General features: G+C 44.6%; 1 protein-coding gene across 4 annotated transcripts in view; it reads right to left on the bottom strand.

Annotated features, from left to right (window-relative positions):
• Positions 1-16987, bottom strand: part of PRKCE (protein kinase C epsilon) — a 532143-nt gene extending 515156 nt beyond the window's left edge. For all 4 annotated transcript variants that reach the window (XM_084622252.1, XM_084622253.1, XM_084622254.1 and 1 more), the window contains exon 1: positions 15589-16987. In XM_084622252.1, the coding sequence (XP_084478378.1) occupies positions 15589-15936 (348 nt within the window). In that variant the 5' untranslated portion in view covers positions 15937-16987. The remainder of the gene's footprint in view (positions 1-15588) is intronic.
• Between the last annotated feature and the right edge of the window lie 3748 nt (positions 16988-20735).

The raw sequence follows: 20735 nt of genomic DNA, 5'->3' as shown, positions 1-20735 counted from the left end.
TGTCTGTTTCCTCTCACCTGTGGATGGCTTGTTAACATAAGACTCAGAAGGTTTCCCAATTTTGAAAATCTTGTTTCTGTACTTACGTGACAATCAGATTAAAAGTCACATTCTTTTAAAATCATGTTACTTTTATTACTAATAATATCCCCAATTGTATGAATGAAAAGATTTTTTTTTTAATTAACTGATTGTTCACAGTATCCGCTGTGCTTAGTTTTTGCGCTGCATTTTGCTTGGACAAACTTTTGTTTGTAGTCCATGTCATTTGCTGTTTCTGCATTATTAATGACCTTACCAAAGCAGCTAGGAGCCTCAGCCAAAGATCCTATTGTGCTAGTCGCTGTATGTAAAAGAAGACAGTCCCTACCCAAGTGAGCATGCAACAGGTAGATGAAAGAGACAAAGGGAATGAGGGTCAGTTAGAAGGAAGGGATAATGAGAGCAGATCTATCATGAGTTAGCACAACATCCGGGTTGCAGACACTGCAGGAGAGTGTTTAAAATTGGTTTTAATGAATCTGTGTTTTAAAATTATAACACTTTACAGATTTGGCTCTGTAAAACATTTGTGTGTGCATAAAAGCGAAGTTTGGGGCCTAAAACTACCTGTGAGTATTCCTTTAAAATCAATAAAGTGTATACAGTACACTAAAATAACTATAGAGCCATTAATAATAAGCACAAGAAAACATATCAGTGAAAATACCTACCTGCTGCTTATTTTCTTAAGGGACAGGTAGCATTTGTATACAAAAATTGTTTATTAAAGTTAATAAAACCCTTCTTCCTCAGAACCATGACTGGCACAGAGAGTAAAGGTGCAGAATGGAACTTAAAGGCACAGAGCCATGTGATACTGAACGATTATATGGCACTGTTCCTAGAATTATATTTGTGTTTGACCATTGCACTGGGAGTGCACTTATCAGTTACTGACAAAGAAAGAGCTCAAGCATAGCAGCACAGTAGCCATGTTACAGATGGATCGGCGGTTCAGCACAGTAGGTGGTGACAACTGTCACAGAATTATACTGAAATTGGGACAAAAATCTCCCGGTGCAGTGCAATCAGCTGTCCTTCAAAACCCAGCCAATCTTAGTGGGATGGAAGCCATATGCGGCAGAGTGTTGGAGCATCTCCAGCAGAATTTACACTGTGACCTATCCCGCATCCTGTACTTGACAGTTCTCTTGGCAGTTATTGCAATGTGGTTTTGGGAGCTCTTCTTCCCCAGGCACCATTATTCATGCAATTCCAGCATTGTCAGTGCTTTGCTACAAGTTTGCAATGCATGGTTTCCATCCCACTGGGATTATCCCAATTTTGAGGGATGGACCCTCTCTATCTCTCAGCTGATTCTACTGAAACTGGAGATTCTGTCCCAGCTTCAAATCAATCATGTTAAATCTGGTCATCTCTTAACCAGGCTGAACCTCTTCCCGCTCTGTAGCAGAGCTTATTGGAGCAGCACAACTTCACTTTCTCTGACTTCCAGGTGGCTCACCAGCCTGTCAGCTACTTATTCTTAAGTGATGTCCACTCCTGGTTGGAACCGCTGTGTGATGCTCAACTAGGAGCATCCTGGCATCAATCAGATCAGATTCTCTTTGGGGAAATCTTAGTCCTGCTAGCAAAAGGCAGAGGAACAGGATACTCTTTCATAGTGAAAGGACACTTTAAAACCCAAACTTTACTAGCAATTCAAATCGCTCACTTTGACTAGCAATCAGTAGGTTATATAATTCTGCACATTTTTTTGGTATCATGCTAGTCTATATTTCTTTTTAGCAACTAGTGCAAAGCATAACTGTCATTCAGAAAATTGCCTAATGTATGGCACTATTTGCTAATACTATAATTTGCTGATCCAAGTGTTTAATTGTTGCTGAATATTCTTTTTTTACCTTTCTAGTGATATCTGGAATGTAGGAAAGCATTCATTTATACAGAGCTAGGGCATTTCATTCAGTATTGTCTCATGTTCCTTTTCTCCAATCTTTGCAACAGGTTTTACACAGTCTGGTACCAGACCCTATCATTGCCTCAGTTTCCCTTTCTTGGATATTCAGATACTTAACATCCCTTCTCCTGGTCCAGTTTATCAACGCGTCAGAATTCAAACATCAGCTGAAATCAAAACAAGCCTCTCCACCATTTCACAGATTCATCAGCCTCTTGCAAGACACATTTCCCAAAACCTACTGTCCAGCATTTTCTCTAGTTCCATCAGGCTTCTGCTCTCATTCCTCGCTCCAGGTAGCTCCCCACAGGCCTCTCCATCTGGCTGGGCTGGAGAGTCCCTTCCCCAGTCCTCTCCGATGGTGAATCTCCTACAGGTCTTTCAATAAAAATATGCCAAAAGCTCTCGTGCCACCAACTAAGGCTATGTCTACACTAAAAACCTTATAGCAGCACACCTCTCCCACCAGCATAATTAAACCACGCCCAACGAGCAGCAGCAGCGATGTTGGCAGCAGATGCCGACATAGCACGGTGCACATACCACTTATGCCAGCAAAACTTATTCAGGGGGCTCTTTTTTTTTCACTCCCCTGCATGACATAAGTTTTGCCAACATAAGTGGTAGTGTAGAAATGGCCTAAGCCAGGGGTCAGCAACCTATGGCATGCATGCCAAAGATGGCATGAACCCAGGTCGGCAGCGGACTGAGCGGGGCTGGCGGCTGGGGCCCCGACAGGCAGTAGCGTGCCATTAAAAATCCTGCCTGCCCCGGCCCGCTCTTCTTCGCTCCCCCCACCCCCGCAGGGGCAGGGTGAAGAAGTTTGGTCCTGCCGGCTACTGCTGCATGGCAGGCAAGCTCCCCCCTCCCCTGCCTCTTCCCCCAGTGTGCTGGGTTCCTGCCCCTCCTCCTCTCCCTCCCTGCAGCCGATCAGCAGCACGCTCACTGCTCCAGGGAGGAGGCGGAGAAAAGGCGGGGACAGGGCCTTGGTGAATGGAATCAGGGCATACCCCTCCAGCCCCCTGCAGTGAGCTACTCTGGGCAGGGGGCTGGGAGCACCCCCACGACCTTAGCCCACACCCCAGCCCTCTGCCCTGACCCCTGCACCCCCCTCACACACTCCCATCCCTCTGCCCTGACCCCTGCACCCCCACACAGGCACCCCTGGCCCTCTGCCCTGACCCCTGCATCCCCTTCACACACACCCAGCCTCCTCCACTGACCCCTGCACCCCTCACAACCCCAGCCTCCTCCACTGACCCCTGCACCCCTCACAACCCCAGCCCTGACTCCAGCACCCCCCCACATACCCAGCCCCCCCACACCCAATGCCCTGACTCCTGCACCCCCCACATACCCAGCCCCCCCACACCCAATGCCCTGACTCCTGCACCCCCCACATTCCCACCCCCACCGTGACCACCAAACGGGAGCTCCTGCACCGCCCCCCCCACATTCCCACCTGCACCCCTCGCACCAAATGGGAGCTGCCCAGGTAAGCACTCCACACCCAAACCTCCTACCCCAATGAGCCCCCTCTCTCATTCTAGCTCCTGGCCAGACCCTACACCCCAACCCCCAGCCTGCTCCTTCACCCCCAGCCCTGGGCTCGGTGCACTCCCACCCTCCGCTCAGTGCAGAGAGAGAGAGGAAGAGAATCGGCTAGAACCAGGGGCAGGGCTGGGATCCCAGACCGGCTGCGGGCTGAGCAGGGCTGGCAGACGGGACTCTGGCTGGCAGGAGCCGGCGAACGGAACCCCCGACCGGCAGCGGGCTGAGGGGCAGCGGGCTGAGCCGCTCAGCCCACTGCTGGTCTGGGGTCCCGGCCGCCGGCCCCACTCAGCCCACTGCCGGTCTGGGGTTCTGGCTGCCGGCCCCTTGCTAGCTGGGGTCCCGGGTGCAGGCCCCTCTCAGCCCGCTGCCAGCCTAGGTGAACAGAACCCCAGGCCAGCAACGGGCTGAGCAGGCCGGCTGTGTAAGATCAGCATTTTAATTTAATTTTAAATGAAGCTTCTTAAACATTTTGAAAACCTTGTTTACTTTACATACGACAACAGTTTAGTTATATCATATATAGACTTATAGAGCGAGGCCTTCTAAAAAACGTTAAAATGTATTATTGGCAGGCGAAACCTTAAATTAAAGTGAATAAATGAAGACTTGGCACACCACTTCTGAAAGGTTGCCGACCCCTGGCCTAAGCTAAGCAGATTCATGTTTTCCTGCCTCAAAGTCCATCACCTGGGGAGGCACCAGACAAGGCACAGTGAGGCTGAGCCCAACTCCCTTAAAGAGCCAACGCACTCTAGGACACCCTTATATCATTTCATTACCCCAGCCCCGGTGTCATACAATTATTCCAAGAACGATATCCCCCAGCTTTGTTTTCTAAGCAACGTGTTCACATTTCCAAGACAAAATTATAAAACCACAATAAAGATGCAAAAGAAATTTTAGAAGTACAAGAAGAAGAAAGACAATAGTAACTCATTACCCCTTATGGGCCAAGTCCTGCAGTCCTGACTCAGGTTCCCATTGATTTCAGCAGTGTTTGAAGAGTTGTAGGTGGGATGGCAGAGGTGATTTCAGTGGGAGTTCTCTGTGAGAGAAGACAGCAGGACTTGGACCTGAATATGCAGTATTAGTAGTAATGAATAAGAGTAAAGGGCAAAAGAATTTTATTAAAGGTCAGTCTTTATTTACTGACAGCTTTTCCTAGTAATATTTAGACACCTAAAGATAGGATTTTCAAAAGCATCTAAGTGACATAGGAGCACTAGTCCCATCAACCTCAAACAATGGAGGCGTGCACTGGTCAAAGCATTTCAGCTTTCTTGATCTGCGGAAATTCAATATGTCAGAAGGTGATTTTGTTGGCAAATGCAGTGCAGGCGTAAGTTTGTGTTTTTCTCACAGTAAAGATGTTAATGAAGATCTGGATTTGTCTTTTTCAGCACAGATGAGAATTTTGTGTGTGAAATGTCAAACCTCTCAGGCCAAGTCTACATTACAAACTGGTCAACGCAAGATATGCATATAGCCACCGCAGTTATTATATCGTTTGTGTGCACGCGTATTTGGCTCCTTGCTTTGGCACTGTGCAGACTCACCAGGAGTGGTTGTATCGTTGCACAGTGCAGAGCACCATGGGTAGGTAGCCAAGTGTGCAACCCACCACCGTCCAGCACATTGTCTTTTGGGAAGTTTTGGCAATGCATAGAGGGGCAAAAATAGTCACACAGCAGTGACAGGGAGCAAGGTGTTAACTTCCCAGCATGCAACTGTCTCCATCCCATGTCATCTATAGCCCTTTTTAAATATCTCACAAACCCAGGCAGCCCTCCTTGCAGTCCACCATCTCTGACAGCAGCATGGAGCGTGCACAGCTCTGCACTATTATCACAAATGTTGCAAGCACAGGACACACAATCCTATGGTATTTGCAGAGCCATAAGAACTGAATCAGCATGGACAATGACGATTTTGTGGAGGACAGATTGCTGTGGGAGATAGCAAGAACCAATTCAAGGTTGTCGGTGGCGTTCACAAAGCAGCTGAAGATGGCTGAGTGCTTCTTCTGGGCCCAAGAAACAAGCACTGGTTGGTGGGATCACATTGTAATGCTGGGAATTATTATCCAATGTAATGCTTGGAATTATAAGCAACGGCTGCAGAACTTTCAGATGCACAAGGCCACATTCCTGGATCTGTGTACCAAGTGCAGGGACACCAAAACGAGAGCTGCACTGACAGCAGAGAAGTGAGGGGGGATTGCACTGTGGAAACTTGCAACGCACAGGACCATGACTCTCGGCAATATGCAGGAAATGGATGCTGTATGTTTAGGTAAAATGCAAGATAATGGATGGATCTGTAACAACGGGGTTCCCAAACGATGGTGGAGTTGCCAAGTGTTCAGGAACGTGCCCAATGGGGAGCTGTGGGGGCGGCGCTTGCAGGCGTGGGCAGCACACAGAGTCCCCTGGCCCCTCCGTCTAGGGGCTGCAGGGACGTGCTGGCCGCTTCCAGGAGCTGCACAGAGCCAGGGCAGGCAGGGAATTAGCCCTGCTGCACCCCCAGCCAGAGCCCTCACCCCCTCCCATACCACAACACCCTGCTCCAGCCCAGTGAAAATGATTGAGGGTGTGGGAGAGCAAGTGATGGCAGGAGGAGGCGGATGGAGTGAGTGGGAGCTGGGCCTCAGAGAAGGGGCGGGGCAGGGGCAGGGCCTCAGGGCAGGGATGTTCAGTTTTGAGAGATTAGAAAGTTGGCAACCCTAAGCACTAATATCCCTATTTTGGCACCAGACCACCTTGCCACAGAGAATATCAACAGAAAGAGCTAGTTTTCTATCATTATGCAAGAGTTCATGGATCACCAGGGATGCTTCGCCAACATCAGTATTGGCTAGTCAGGGAAGATGCATGACTCTTGCATCTTTAAGAACACGGGACTATTCAGAAAGCTACAAGAAAGGACCTTCTTTCCTGACTGGCAGATTACCATTGGTAATGTTGTCAACAGTGACCCTGGGTGACCCATCCTATCCCTTACTCCTCTTGCTCATGAAGCCATACACCAGCCACCTCAACAGCACCAAGAAAAGATTCAACTACTGGCTCAGCTGGTACAGAATGACAGTTGAATGTTGTTTTGCTAGAGTGAAGGGGCACTGGTGTTGTTTAAGCACAAGTTTGGATCTCAGTGAAAAAAACATCCCAATGGTTGTAGCTACCTCTTGTGTCCTGCATAATTTCTGTGAAGCAAAGAGGGAAAAGCTGCTGCCGGAATGGAGGGTGGAGGTGGAGCAGCTGTCTGCTGAGTTTGAACAGACAGACACAACGGCTATTAGAAGAGCAAAACACAGAGCTATACAGCTCAGGGAGGCTTTGAAAGAGCCCTTTAACAGTAAGCCACAGTAATGCGTTGTGGTGTACTGTGCTCTACCTTGCCCTGCTGTTTTGGAGCTTGCTAGGAATTGTGTGGTGCTTGGTATACATCTATGAACACAACTGGCAATGCACCTATTAATTTTGAAGTCCTGGGTGCTTTCTGAACTGCTATTCACTCTGCAGCATATGCTGTGAACTAATAAAGATTTATTATTTTCCAAATAATAGAATGTTATTAAGTAGCAAAACCAATCTGTACCATTTAAAAGCAAATACATTAAAAACTTAATATATTAATGGAACAGAACTTACCAATGGGAAAGAGCATTCAAGTCCATTTTACTTACATATACAGCATCAATGGATTTCACAGAGCAGTGTATGTGAAGCTGTGGCTGTCCTTAATGTCCCCCCAATGTGGAGTGGTAGGGGTAAGATTGTGGCCCCTGGTGCCACGTGGAACACTGTGGTGTGTATAGGGAGGTGCTGTAATGGAGTTTTCCATGGACTGCAAACAGAGGCGAGCCTGGGATTGTTGAACCTTCAGGTCCACAAGAGTCTGCAGCATCTGCGTTGGCTGCCAGAGAAGCCCCCATTCTGTCCTGGTGAATCTACCTCTCCTTTTCCTGCTGGGACTCCTGGGTCTGTCTCCTGTCCACTCTTTCCTTCTCCAGGCTGTCTGCAGTGTTCACCCTCCAAGCCCTTTGCTCACAGTCTGATGCAGCACTGGCTTGCAGGATCTCATTGAACATGTCACCTGAGTCCTCTTCTTTCTCCTCCTTAGCTGGCTCAGGCATTCCAAGGGTGTGGAGGGGGAACCCCTCAAGGCCTCATTGGCAGCAGCTGCAAATAAAACACACAGAGGTATCACGGTCAGTATAGTCACAATTGAAAGTGAACGTTAAGATTCAGAACTCCCCTTCCTTGCTCCCCTAAGATTTTAAACAAGCCTATTGACACTTCTGCTTCGGAGTACTTGTGCATCTGCTATCCGCAGCACCAGCCATTAGGAGTATGGCTCACTGGCAGTGAGGCAGGAATTACTCAGTTGCATGAAATTATGAGTTTAGGGCAATGGCACTGAACACTGGTACCATCTTCCACAGGCGGTGGTGATTTTAGCTGATATCTCACTTCTGAGTGTAACAAAGGCAGAGAGAGCAGTTCCTGCTGGCATCCTAAATAGGCACATATGCTGCTGGCCTCTTTACTGCAATGGTGCCTGCCGAAGTTATTGCTGAGTGGGATGGGAAACCGTCCTACCACAGAGGAAGACATAAGGCTGCCATCCCTCAAAACTTCAGGAGAGGACTGCAGAGTATCTCCATGAAAGTTTCATCACGATCTCTCAGGAAGATTCAAGGGACATCCTTGTGTACATGAACTAACTGCTCTCCATTACCCCCCTTGCCTAACTCTAGAGGGGAATGAAAAGCAGATAATAAGCTACCTCTCTTTGATGTACCTTTACCTCTCACAGTACAAGTAATTGAATGAAAAATGATAGCTGTGTCCTGCTAAGTTGGGGGCACCATCAATGTAATGGGAAATAAATTTACACACTTACCTGAGGTTCCTTCTCCTGCACTGGGCTCACCCATGCTCGACTGCCGGGACCGACTAGACTGCTGTGGAGTCTCAAATAGGTCCTGGCTCATAGCTTAGCTGGACACCCCTCCCAGTCACATCTTCCTCCTCTTCCTCCTGCAGCTCCTCTTTGCTGTTCTTGCAAGGGACCTGTGACTTTGGTTCCTCAGATTTCTCCTCGGTGGTTTGCGGGGTGGTAGTGGGGTCTCCAAGTATGTCATGCAGCTCTTTGCAAAAGCAGCAGGTCTGTGACTCGACATGGGATTGACATTTTGCCTCCTGGGCCTTCTAGCATGCCTGCCTCAGTTCCTTCACTTTCACGTGGCACTGCTGCTGGTCCCCATCGTACTCCTTCACCTATAATCCCCGTGCAATCTGCTCGTAGATATTGACGTTTCTGTGCCTGGTTCAGAGCTGTGCCCGTAAAACCCCTTCTCCCCATAGGCCCAGGAGATCCAATATCTCCTGCCTACTCCAAGCTGAAGCATGGCTGGAATGTGTAGTCCGCAGTTCACCTGGGCAGTTGCTCACCACAATGGAGAGCAGCTAGATGAGCTCACCAACCTGGACAGTCAGGGATAGACATTTCAAAAATTTTAAAGGGGAGAAGTGGGTTCCGGTCTCTGTGACCCCTGGACAGTGGAGTTCACAATTGTGACTTGAGCAATCAGTGTCGAGCATAGTGCAACAGCTGGATCAACACAAGTAATGCAGCATCTACACTTGTGCTGTGTCAACCTCAGTACATTGACCATGGCTGAAAGCCACTCGGGGAGGTAGTGTTTGTCATTGTAAAAGGACACTTACATTGGTGGGAAACATTTAAGTGTAGACAGATGAATAATTAGGTCGACGCAAGGCAGCTTATGTTGACCTAACTTTGTAGTGTAGACCAGGCCATAGTAGAGAAGAATCTCTATGTAACAGCTGAAATTCTACTAACAATTAGGACGCTCATTGAAGAATTGAGTATTATACACATTTCAGCAATTTAAGGCTATAAAATAAGAAGAAAATTAATCACTAGCAAGATGTAAATAAAAAAATCTCAGTTAAATAAAACACAATTACATTCTTTCTCTAGAATCATGATTTGTATCCACTCACTTCATCCATATAACTGGTACTTTGCAAGCAACACTAGTACTGCACATTTCTTTGGCTTCTCATCAATGTACCTCAGTCCTGATCTGGAAGCAACACCTTTCAGAGTGAAAATGGAGTTCAGCCTCAATGGCATATTCAAATGTTGCTGAAACTAACACAGGTTCCCAATTAGCGATGGTTGTTTTGTGATGTAGATGCCTGTCAAACAGGACCAGAAGCTACTAATTGATTTCAAGAAACAGTCAACAGATGACATTGATTTACAGCAGCTGATGATCTGGCTCTGAATACACAGATAAGAAGCAAAGCTTCTAAATAGAAAATCCTGGGCTTCTCCAACTTCATATTCTGTGCAGGTAAGATCAATGGATAGAGAAGAACAGAAGAGGGAAGATGCATAGCGATCATACTCCTCTAGTGTGTTGCCAACATTCATCATCCGGTCTACATCAGGCATACGAACAAATTAAAATGTAGAGTGACCTATACTGAAACGATTACAATTCACTTCCCTGTCCACTGGTTATAATAGAACTCCTAGACCTGCCAGCTGTGGTAAGTTATCACACAAAAAGCAAAAGGCACCTGACTGTAAAAAGCAGAAAACCACAGGCAGGCACCTGAGCAACCTTTACAATTAATTCAGCATACAGTGTATAGTAGGTGACGAGCTGTATCCTACTATTTTCAGTAGATATTGCTACTGGTCATATCCAGTATTCCTCCTCATATATTTTTGTATTCCTCATACATTTTCATTAGATAACTAGGCCCAACAACTCCTGTGTGAGCTCAGCACTTTGAAAATCAGGGCTCTCTCATTTAAGCGCCTAACTTTAGGCAGTATCCCTTAAAGCCTTCACACATACTCATTGCAGCCCCAAAGTATGGACCTGACCTTGCAATCACTTACAACCATAAGTAATCTCATTCCAAGTGTTTTTGCAGGACCATAACCTATATTTAGGTAAACTGTTACACTTTTCCAAATTCCATTTTTCATAACTGCTGACTGACGAGGCATTCAGTTTCTGTTCAATTCATAATCAGCCTATTTTATGCAGTGATGCCACACAGTCACATGAGTGTCATCACAGTCATTTACTAAAGGAAATGTGATGCTTCCAGTACTAGTTTTGCTATCACTGAATAAATCAGGTAAATAAGCAGGGCTATTTTAAAAGAATATGCTTCATTTTTAGATCTTGGGAATCAGCAACGATGGGGAAATGAAGTATGGAAAAAAGCACATGACAACCAAACAGAAGCTCACAAAAGCGTGGGGGGGTGTAGGTGGTACACCTACAGGTGGTAGGTGTATATATATATATATATATATATATATATATATGGCACACCACATATTTTTTTCCTGAATGTGTAGGATCTTCTTAAGACAGTACAAAATGAAGTCCAGTACATTACTCTAGCTTTATGATATTCTGTGATGCAAAAGAAGGCCATTGTTAAAAGTTGGGATGTCCTGGTTGAACACATGCATTCTAGTTATGCAGCCTGCAAAAGGATTAATTTCTCACGAGGGCCCAATTTCAGTGACTTCAAGAAGAGATTTTCTCATGCAAAGAGTTGGGCCTACTGGGCAAGATCCTTAGCTAGTGTAACCAGCATAGATCCAGTGACGTCAACAGTGCTATGTTGATTTATATCACCTCAGGATCCGGCCACATATCTGGCAGATAAACTAGTATCCAATGTCCCGACTACTAGCAATCTGAACATAAGCACTACTAATTCTAGTTCATAAAGTTACAGTCATGAGCCTTGTTATAAAAATAATTTTCTTGCCCACTTTAAAACTTACTAATTTACATGTGACTATATTATTAAAGTACAAACTTCATACATGTTAAACCTTGGTTAAATAGATCAAGACATGTCTATTATAACTTTATGAATGACACTTCACCTAAATTGAATCACACTTAACTAATACTTTCATGTTATTTTTGACAGAATTTTTTCCATGTGATTTCCTAACTTATTGCTCCATATTTCCCAAATGTAAAGCTTTCAACATCTTCCTGAGTATCCTTTGCCCCATTCCGAGTACTTTATTCAGCTACAGAGACGCTTGTAATATTAACTATCTAGGACTCTCTTTAAAACTGCAATGTAGCCATTAACAAGTAAAATCTGCAAAACTGACACTTTGTGCTGTGTCTGTATTGATGCATCACTGTAAAAAGCAGCCATCTTTCTAATTGTCACTGTTCTGTTTTCAGAAATCAACACAAGCATCCGCATACATGCACAAGCATTTTTTTAAAAAAGACATAGCATTTAATCCTTTAAAAATCTGCCATCTGTTAGTATCTAGACAATTGTGTTGAAATAAGACACCACTTTGAAAATGTGCCATGAGGTACACATGTACAGGTAGACTGCACTGGGTCAGTAAATAATGTTACAAATTAATTTTTGTGACTGCTAAGTATTCCTAGGGATAAAAGAAAATTGCTTGTTGCGTGTTTAATGGAGTCTTCCTAATGCAAAAGTCGCTATCATGATACTAAGCTTTGTACTTGTGTATCATGTTAGTGCTTCCACTGTAACCATAGGGTCCATCTACATCACAGCCATAATAGTGAAAAAAATATGTAGCATCTTCCTGAAAAACTCATCTTTAAAAAAAACATTAGGGATAGCATAATAAACAAAATCAACCACAGTAGGTGAGCTGACTATATACAGGAGAGATTCCCCCTGCGCGAAAACAAGGCAGTATATTCCTTTACAGATACATATTGGACAGCGATGTCCACTTTGCATTTTGGACCTTTGATAATAATTACAAGGTCAGTAATTTCCCCTTAAAACTAGTATGGATATTTTGAAAAACCAAAAAAAAACCCCAAATGTTCTCATAAAAATACAGTTTAGAACTGTATGTATTATAAGATAATGCACATGAATGCATGAGAGCTGTTAATATGTTGACAGGTTTCAGAGTAGCAGCCGTGTTAGTCTGTATTCGCAAAAAGAAAAGGAGTACTTGTGGAACCTTAGAGACCAACCAATTTATTTGAGCATAAGCTTTCGTGAGCTACAGCTCACTTGACAAGAACTGTTATCAATACATTATTATTTTGACAAATTTATTTTATTATAAAGGTCTAGTTTAGGAAGGAGTATTGCATTAGACTGGATGGTGTAAGGTAAAAGATGGTAGCAATGTGATTTAATTTAATATGATCAGCAGGTACATGTTACCCAGTTGTAACTACCAGGATTACTGTGTTAATGGGCAGACCTTAGAACTGCTAAGCATAGTTTCCAAGAGTGTTCATTAGACTATATTTATTAGATACTGCAGGCATTAAGGAGAAATGGGCTACTCCAATTTCTGTTCTTTAATTTCTGAAAAATAGCAAGAGTACCAGAAAAAGTAGCAGCCTTCAATTACAGACCTAAAATGAGGAATTTATTTCTCATATTTAACATATGAGCCTCATCTCTAACATTATTAAAGGTCCAGATATATTAGTGCATAATTACAGTGCACAAGTACATTTGTTTGATTGATGGTGTTTTAGGTCACATACATTTTCCTTTTAGGGTAAGAATCATATGGCACCTTCATTTCACAGAACATTTCTTTTTTCTAGGCTTTAATCTTCAAATTTTGCTGAAGTTCTTAATGAATGTGTTGTTTTTATTTTTATTTTGTTTAGAGATGGCACTAAGTGTAGGCTTAATCTAAGCCTCTAGTAGCCCAGTGAAAACATATGAAGAAACAGTTTGTTGTCCTAAAAGCAAGTTTGTTGGCTGTCCCTACCTATTAACAAGAGAAATAATCACTTGCAGTATAATAATAATTATGCCATATTCTGCCCTATACTGATCAAAGTCAGTAAAGCAAGATTCATTAGATGATTTTGGAAAAGACAAACGCTGGATCCTGCCAGTATTCAGCCCCACCCTTCAAAATTCTAATACTTAAATAGAGAACAGGTGTATCTGCTCCTGCTGCACCAATAAAATTCAGACCATGAGACATCACAGCATGAGGGCAATGCAAAAATGCACATCCAGCACCTGAATTCTGCTGGAACAGCCAATTTTTGGCCATGACTACCCTACTCTCAACTCTACTGCATCAATGGAAAACAAATGTAGACACTCCTCTTACTCCCAAAAAATCAGGACCTCAATGCATCTCAGAACAACAGCACCACAAATTCCTGGATTCACTACCGGGATCCTGACAGATCTTGTCAGTTTTGGGGCCCAAATTGCTAAATTCCATTGCCTAATTAAAGAACATGTTTAGATGCTCCTATAGCACCTTAAAAATCTGAACCCTGATATGCCCAGCACAATAGCACTGCCAAAATTCATATTTGGCATCTGAATCATTCAAGGTCCTGCCAAATTTGGGCCACAAACTTAGAATTTGTACCATCAAAATAAAAAATAAGTCTTGCTTCTACTCTTCCACCAAAAAATGTGGAATGAATCTTGGTCTGATATTCTCATTGATTTCAGTGGGGCCAGGATTTGATTGCTGGTTTCAGATACAAGATAGCTGCAAAAGCCTTTCCAAATGACCTACGTTTGGGCTGCATAATACCCAGTTTTAGCACCTAAACTTGGTAAATAAGCAACTCTGATAGCCCACCAGAATAATACAGACCCCAAGCATCATGGTGCAACATATTTAGCAGAAGTTATGCTTGGCTTTATAGACTCATTTAAAGCTATAAAGGTTCATTTTAATATTAAAAGAAAAAATATACAGCTCTCATTCAGTTCTTAGTCAATCAGTATAAATAGGGCCTGATTGTCATTTACACGAAGGCCCCTTTCCTTCATGCTGACATCTCTTTACATCCACTTTAAGGCTCCTTTACACAGCCACTGAGATGTAAAGGTGCCCTTCCATGTAAATTAGAATCAGGCCCATGATCTGCCAACTATTTTCTAGACTGGGCTCTGGTGTTTTGTTGTTATTCCATCTGCTAAACAAATAATGTCCAGATTTGGATTCTTCATCAAGAATAAATAAACATGTAGGTGCACATTTCACAACATTATGGCTGGCCATGTATGGAACATCCCAGATCAGAGGACTTTTTCTATGCTTTCTTGTGAACATTATTGTTAACATTGTTTACAATACATATAGCCAACTTTGTTGCTGTTTCAGTGATATGTGTGTGTTTTATATAGTTGTGAAATGCACATCCCCAAATGGTTTTTTGTTTGCAGTGCAACTGAACTACAATATGCTGGGATGCTGGATTCAAGATTTTGTAGCGCTGTGGGGTTTAGGCACATCAAATCTGGATATTTAAGAGGCAGCTAAACATGTGGCTTAGTTAAGCAGTGGAATTGCACAGACTAGGACCAAAAATTGGCAGGAATTAGCTACCAAAGTACCTGCAGTACAATTGCATTGGAATGCATCGAGATCCAGATTTTTGGTGTCAGAAGAATATCTATGTTTGTTTTCTATTGATGCCGTGAAGCTGGGGGTTGGGGATCAAAAACTGTGTGGTTCCAAGTATCAGATCTGGATTTCGGTGGTGCTTTCATGCCAGGAAATATCATGGTCTGGATCCTGTTGCTGCAACAAGAGCATGTATACTTGTTCTCAATTTAAGCATTAGAATTTGGGAGGTGTGAGCCAAATTCTGGCTCCATCAAGATCTAGGTTTTGGATCTGGGGTTTTGCTGCATTGTTACTCCTGGATGCAGTGGGGGTCTGTCTTGTTTGTTTTGTTTTTTGTTACAATAGGAGCAACTAGACTTGTTCCCCATTTAGGCAGTGACATTTGGGAGGCTGGATCCAGTAGGATCCAGCTTTTACCCAGACACAATGATTCCCCCCCTCCAAAAAAAAAAAATTGTGAAACACATCTCAGAGGAGGGAGATATGCGTAACACTGCCTGAGTGTAACAAAGCCTGGAAAGGCTTCAGAGCCATTTCATGCCATTGCAACCTAGCTCTGCAATGAAGGTGTTGCATCGCCAGCAGTGCCTTACAAAACCATATGAATTTGCAGTGCAAACACTTACCCAGTCCTCAAAGTGGCGGCTCCCATTCTGCAGCAAGTCCTCAAACTGTATAGTGCAGTTAGCCACAAAATCATCGTACCCGATGGGGGCATCGTGGAAAACAGCCATCTCAATCTTCCTGCCATTGCAAACGTCAGTGACAAACTCATCATTCCAGGCAGGGCTGTTAGTCTTTTGCTTGGTCGAGGTCTGCCCGATCCTGGAATCGTCCACGTTGAGGGCGATGTAAGGGTCCAACAAAAAGGTCTGTGGTCTGGGACCCACCGCATGCCTCAGAGACCAAGGTGTGGGTTTCAGATTCACCGCCTCGCAGATCTTGATTTTCAGCAAGCCATTAAAAACCACCATGGTTGGATGGCTTCACTTTTCCTGGGATTAAGCACACTCGCTCACACGCACAGGGAGGGAGGTAGGGAGAGCTCACCAATAAATAGGAGAGCAGGTCTGCGGGGGGAGGGAGGGAAGCAGAGCACAACGTGGGGGCTCCCTTCTTGCTGCTGCTGCTATCTTTGATTATTTAGCCTTTGCTCTTGCGACACCCCGTGAATACATACAATGATCTTGCCTGTGTTTCTAACGGAAAACAAGGGAGGAAGGGAGGGAAGCAGGGGGGACGGCCGTGTTTGCAGAACCCCCCCCCCCACAATACAATCAAAATCCGAGCATAATAAACCCTCGGGGTGGGCAACAGACTTTCCCCTTCACCTAGATCATAATCCTGGATCAGTCTTTGCAAAGGAGGCAGAGCCGCGATCCGAGGCTCTTGCTCACGCTAGTACTGTCTGTGGGCAGCAACACACACAAACCCGAAACACCACGCCAAACAACCAGCCCTGCCTACTTCACAGCCTCTGCTCAGAAAACACACACCCGGGGACCTTACATCCGCATAGGATCGGGGAGCCTCCTCGCCTTCTCCTCCTCCTCCTCCTCCTCCAAGGCCAAGGATCCAGGGGAACGAATCCAATGCATGAGGGGAGTCTGCTCCGGATCAGGCTCTTCGGAGATTTAAAAAGGCACAGGGTGACCACCGCCTTCTGGATGGTTAGCCCTGCGGGCTCGCGTCGGTGCTGGGCTGAGTCGCAGCAGCACCCCCCCCACCTCTCCCCCTCTCGCTCTCTCTAATGCAGGAAATGCGCAAAAGACGTCAGTGTGTGTGTGTGTGTGTGTGTGTGAATAGAAAGTTTTGCCTGTTGGGGGAGCAATACGGTAAAAGTGAGCATGAAACAGCTACAAGCGAGTCAAGAAACCACGACTCGGGTCGTGACTCTTTCAGACTCAATGAGCGCTGCCCTCCCTGCGTGCATATTCATGAGGTGATTTGTTCAAGGGTGGGGGACTGGGGGCTTTCTTCCTTCCCCCCCCCCGCGCCCCCCACTCTGCTAAAGATAAAAGTTGGGATTCAGTGTGGGGGGGAAACATCCCTGCACATCTGCCTGGGAAGTTTTAAACAGCACCCCCGTTTTATTTCAGTCCTTTATCACTGAAATCCTGCCCCCCCCCCCCCCGATTAAACATTGCAAACATCCAGCCGCCCCCGCAACAGCCTTTCAAGCGGCCCTGCGGTACTGTTGTTGTTTGTTGTTTATTGTTTATTCTCGCGCTGCTGTGGACGATCTCAAGACGTTACTGGTATTTCCTAGCCTGCAAGTCTCTCGCCAGAAGTGTGTTTGTGACAGCATACGGCGCGGGCAAAGAAAAAAAGATGTCAACGCCTAACGTAAATATTCCTTCCCGAGGAATGTCCACTGCGGCTGCTTGTTGTTGGTTTCTTTACTTTCTGTCTTTCTTCTCTGCAACAACACAATCCCCCCGGGATCCCTTCAGGACTTTCCAATCCGCGATAAATTGTTGTTGACAAATGCAAGCTCCGGTTTTTGGACTCCTTTTCCCTTGTAATCGCTTTGATCCTCGCCGGCTGCCAACATTAACCCTCAGCGCCCCGCCGCAAGCCAGCGAGGCGGACTGCGTCTGCTTTCTGCGGGCGCATCCTCTCTCCCCGCCCATTGGGCAGCGGCCGCGGCATCGGCCCCCTGACGTCATTCCAGGGGCAGAGCTTTTGGCTGCTTTAGGAAGAATTTCCCCTCCGACTCCAGGCGCTGGGAAGTGAACTGGGAGCCAAAGGGAAACCGTCCTACAAGGCAGAGCCGAGATTTGATTTGCGAGGAAAGGGACCTGGAGTCGCCTCCTCCTGGGTGAGGAGATTTCTTTGGAACAAAAGACAGTGCAAAGGACCCAGGAGATTTTATCTGCAAAGACAATTCCCCTGACTGGTTTGCCTGCAAAACTTTGATAAGTAACACGGCCTGGGTAAAAAGAAAGTGGTTTTGCCACCATTCCTAGGACTGTAATCAAATATACCAGCCAAAACCACACACTTAAGCTATAAACTTCATATCCCTTTGTCATGAATCAGTCGCTTTTTCTGCTGTTGATCATCTCATATTTCAGTGTGCATATGCCAACTTCAACAGAATTCACAGAACATTTAGTAAGTGTTTAACTATTTTGTCATTGGCTGTCCTCCAGTGAATACTGGAAATAATACCAGTGAGAAATACCTACTCAACCTGGAGGTTATTAAGTGCAAAAAAAAAAAAAAAAACACACCCTACTACAACACTATGAGTGAGATTCTATCAAATCTATCTGTCATCTAGGGATTTATACCATTCTCATCAGCATGGTATTTGAGAATTTTACAATAAAACAGGAGAGTCTTTCTCTTCTGCCACATGATTGTAGAGAAGTCTGGGATCCATCATGTTACCCAGTCTTTCTATTGTGAGCATTATTACTGATTTTGTGTTATTAATTTATTATCATTGTTTTGTTGTGGAAAAGCTGAAGGCAAAGAGATGGATCCTGCCCTTCACCCTAAAGGTGGTAAAGATTTGAGTTCATTCTGCTCTCCCGAGCAAAAGAGTTCCCGTTTATGAGCTGGCTGCCAAGGAAGTTCTGTCTCCAGAGTCTAAATCTCTGTCTCATGAGTCTAAATCTAGTTGGGGACAGCTCCACTGTTAACAGGACAACAGTCATGAAGGGTCCTGATATTGGATATTTCAGGCAGCTTAGATCCAGTCAATGGAGAGCTTTAAAGATTCGCACTATGGTCTTGGTCTGAATCTGACATTCACTGGGGAGCCAATATAATGACCAGAACAGAGAATAATGTATTTCCACAGCAGAGTATTGTTTAGCAGGCAGGCTGACATATTCTGGACCTGATGGGATAGCTTCAAGATTTGTGCATTAGTTCCCACATATAGGGTATTGCACTAAAAGCCTGAAGGTTATGAAAGCATGACTGTTAGTACTGTGTGTGTTCTTCTGGCAAGCCACAAATAGGAGAAAGCATTTCTGGTGCACATTGCTACTTCATCTCCCAATAACAGAAGTGCAGAAGGACCCCAGTACTAGTCACAATCTCTGGGCAGACTCCCTGAATGGGGAGCAAAGATATGGTGAAACTTATATGAAATGCCTTCCTCAATTACCCAGCATTACATCTGTCTTGTCCAATTTCAGACAGCTGTACCGCAGTTGCACCTCTGATTTCACTGAGGTAGTGTAGTCACTGGGAGATTTCACACGCACGAAAGTCAAGAAATACAAAATTAAGACTCCTCCAAAATTGTAACTTGGCCCACCTGGGCACACATATCATTTTGTATTACATGATATGGTGTTAATTTTAATGCCTCAGAAAGAGATTTTTGAGTCCATTAAATGGCCCTCATTGGAGTTTTTGTGTCATGTGCCTGAGGTGTGGTTACTGTGGGAAACACTTTGAATTTCCTGGCACTGAGGTAATGTAAAAGCTGAAGTCTTATATTGCAACAATGTATTTTTCCATTTAATTCCTTTTTATTTTTTTAAAAGATAACTACAATTACATTCTGAATGCACAATGTAAGACTCAAATAAGCACAACGTATGCAGTGGCTTTTAATATCCTTGCATGTCCATGAGATCACACATGAAAATGAATGCATATTTTCAATGTATTATAAGTCTAATGACTGAAATAAACACATGTGCATTTATTTCAGTGGGTGGATATCCAGCTTTGTGTACACACAATATATTTGGACACACACATACCATACATCTGGTTTTATATAGCTATATATACACAGGTATGTTGTGTGTGCAAATATCTGACTATCTGCATCTATAGCCAAGTCCTCTTCTCTAATTTTAGTCAATGTGAGTTTTGCTGTGCACTCAGTGGGACCAAGATCTTGCTGCAAGGGGGCAGCTTGCATTGAGTAAGGACTAAAGAGCTCAGTAAGGATTGCAGAATACATTATGTTGTATTTGTTCATTTATCAGATGTTTCCAAATTTTGTTCAACAAAAGCAGAAATTTCTCATTATGGATCATGTACATGCAAGACTGAACTTTTCAAAGTAAAACAGCTATTGATTTACCCACAAGACACCTGAACCATTGTCCTAAAGTTCAGTTAAAACAGGTGAAAGAACCTGCTTCTGATATTCCCCCCACAAATTCATCAGTAGGAGAAAAATCAGCCCAATTGTCTCAAATAGTGTAGTTGTCAATAATGGTAAGTAGTTTGACACTTTTCATCCTGAATGGTTTTTAAGCGCTTAATTTCTGGCTTGATTTTAGCCTGTTCCTTTATCATGATATTTGATCCTCTAAGAGCTTAGAGGCAAATGCTGTTCCTCCTATTCCACATGAATGGGGAAGGCCAAAACTACATGGAAAATGCCCCATTTCTGCTGCAGAGAGGCGGCACGGGGACCCAGCATCCTTTTGTATATCATAGTGCAAATCTCCACAGTGGTTCTCGGCCATTCACTGCAGAGGGGCATGCCGGAGGGCTGGGGTCCCAGCCAATCGATGGTTCCGCAAGCCCCAGTGCCATCCAGAGAGAGGAGCAATGTCCCATGACTGATTCATGATGGGATAGATCACTTGATGAGTCCCTGTTCTGTTCATTCCCTCTGAAGCACCTAGTCTTGGCCACTGTCGGAAGACAGGATACTGGGCTAGACGGACCTTTGGTCTGATCCAGTATGACTGTTCCTATCCTTCTCATACCCAGTCATGGTGTCCATGGCCAGGTGTCTATGGCCAGGTCTATGGAATGGTGTCTATGTAGCTGCTGCAGGCAAAGC

This window comes from Lepidochelys olivacea, assembly GCF_965140295.1.
Source record: "Lepidochelys olivacea isolate rLepOli2 genome assembly, chromosome: 3".
In the NCBI taxonomy this organism is placed as follows: domain Eukaryota; kingdom Metazoa; phylum Chordata; order Testudines; family Cheloniidae; genus Lepidochelys; species Lepidochelys olivacea.
The sequence above is the reverse complement of the archived record's forward strand: the minus strand, read 5'-3'. Positions and strand labels throughout refer to the sequence as shown.